Source organism: Eschrichtius robustus, chromosome 2 (genome assembly GCF_028021215.1).
Source record: "Eschrichtius robustus isolate mEscRob2 chromosome 2, mEscRob2.pri, whole genome shotgun sequence".
Lineage (NCBI taxonomy): Eukaryota > Metazoa > Chordata > Mammalia > Artiodactyla > Eschrichtiidae > Eschrichtius > Eschrichtius robustus.
The window spans coordinates 163,951,442-163,953,833 of NC_090825.1; the positions used below are offsets into that span (position 1 = coordinate 163,951,442).

Here is a 2,392-nt window from a genome sequence, read left to right on the forward strand (position 1 = left end):
TGCAGCATGTGGGATCTTCCCAGACCAGGGCTCGAACCCGTGTCCCCTGCATTAGCAGGCAGATTCTCAACCACTGCGCCACCAGGGAAGCCCCTGCCTCCATCTTCAGATGGTATTCTCTCTAGGTGCATGTCTGTGTCCAAATTCTCCCTTTTTATAGGTCCACCAGTCTTATTGGATTAGAACCTACCCTAATGACCTCATTTTACTTTGATTGCCTCAGTAAAGACCCTATTTCCAGATAAGGTCACATTCTGAGGTACTAGAGGTTAGACATCGACCTATCTTTTTTGGAGGACACAATTCAACCCCTACCACTAACTCTCCATGAGTTCCAGGCCACCCCATACACTGGTTGCTGATAGTAGCGGTAGAATAGTATTGGGTTTGGAGTCAGGTGATGGACATCACAGGAAACACGTGGACTCTGGAGCTAATCCAGGGCCAGTGTCCTCCCACTGTGCTCTGTGCACTCCCTGCTTCAGGACCACCTGGAGAGCTTGTTAAGGATGCAGACTTCAGGGTCCAGTGCCAGGCTGTTGAATCACAATACACATGATCCAAATGCCAGCATCTCCTATGTCCCAATGTGGGGAATGGGGTGGCTTTTTTATGCCAATTATCCCCATGCAAAGTCAGGACCACAAGGCCCCCTGTGAGACTGAGGCTGGTGGCTGCTGAATCCAATAGCAAGTGAGCTAATCTCAACAGATCCTCTCAAAGTCCCCCCCCCCACAAGTCACTTAGGAAGCACAGTGATGTAATACATGTGGCCAATACACATTGTCTTTATCAATATTAAAATGAGTGCAGCTAATCTTTCATTCCACTAGGATTATCCATGTAGCAATACTATAAGCCTGATACCCCAGAAAATTTAAGGCTACTTCAAAGTCTTCTCTGCTACTCTGATCTTTGGGGGAAGATAAACCATGGGGAAAGTGCACATTCCCTTCCGGTAGCACTTCGTTCATCTCATATGACACATTTACCAAGTTGCTCTGTGATTATTTATTGACAGGTCTCTAACCCCTGCCAGACTCTGAATGCCTTGAGGGCAGAGATGGGGTGTATCCCTGTGTCCCAGGCACTGAACAGTGGTCCTGGAACATGGTAGGTGCTGAACAACTATTCTGCCCTAGGACTGAGAGGGGGCTACTTTGCTGACCAGCTTCCTTAGGGCTGCCTTCATGTCCTTGTTCCTTAGGCTGTAGACAAAGGGGTTCAGCATGGGGATGACCACCCCACACATCAGGGCAGCCGCCTTGTCCTTCTGGGAGGAGCGGGAGATGCGGGCTGCAGGTACACAGCGAAGATGGTGCCATAGTATAGTGACACCACGGTGAGGTGTGACCTGCAAGTGGAGAAGGCTTTCCATTTGACCTGAGCAGAAAGGATCCTGAAGACTGCCTGGAAAATGGAAGTATAAGAGAAGAGGATGCACGTGAGGGAGCTGATGCCCAAGATGATGCCGAAAGGAAAGATCACCGGCTCGTTGGTGTGTGTGTCTGAGCCGGAGAGCTTCGGCAGGGGTATGACGTCGCAGAAGAAGTGGGGGATTTCAGAGCCGGCACAGAAGGTCAGTGGAGCCATGAGGCAGGTGTGCACAAGGGACTGGAGGTTGGTGATCAGCCATGGCCCCGCCACCAGCAGCCCCCACACACGGGGGCTCATGATGGCCAAGTAGCACAGAGGGTGGACAATGGCTGTGAACCTATCAATGACCATCACGGCCAGGAGGAAGCTGTCTGTGGTCCCGAACAGGTGGAAGGCATACATCTGGGCGAGGCAGCCTGCAAAGGGGATGGCTTGGCTCTGAGTCCAGAGGTTCACCAGCATCTTGGGGACGGTGGTGGAAGACAAGAAGACGTCGACCAGGGACAGGTTGGAGAGGAAGAAGTGCGTGGGTGTGTGGAGGTGGGTGTCTGTGGTGCTGGCCAGGATGGTGAGCAGGTTTCCAAAGATGGTGACCATGTACGTGAGAGGAACAGCCCAGAGGAAGATCTGATGCTTTGACTTTTCCGAGAGTGCCAGGAGGAGGAATTCTGAGACTGCTGTTCAGTTTTCTGGTTCCATGGACAGTCTGTGTCTACTGTGAAAGATAAAAGGGGAGAGGGAAGCGACATAAAGCTGGGAGTCAGAGATGGCGTTCCAGTCTCAGGTCCCTAGAGTCCCATAGGTTCTGTGAAAACCCATGGAATCCTTACAGCTCGCTTCTGTGGATTTCTGTTTCCCCAAACAAAGCCATCCATGTCCTTCCTTCCTTCCTTCCTTCCTTCCTTCCTTCCTTCCTTCCTTCCTTCCTTCCTTCCTTCCTTCCTCCCTCCCTCCCTCCCTTCCTCCTTCCTTCCTTCCTTTCTTCCTTCCTCCCTCCCTCCCTCCCTCCCTTCTT

The 2,392-nt window shown here is 51.7% G+C and overlaps 1 protein-coding gene across 1 annotated transcript; it reads right to left on the reverse strand.

Moving 5' to 3' along the window:
* Positions 1-1,138: 1,138 nt before the first annotated feature.
* On the reverse strand, positions 1,139-2,076 carry OR1I1 (olfactory receptor family 1 subfamily I member 1). The gene is given in 2 exon segments (XM_068534697.1): positions 1,139-1,284; positions 1,287-2,076. Coding segments are annotated over 2 exon segments (936 nt in total).
* Positions 2,077-2,392: the final 316 nt, after the last annotated feature.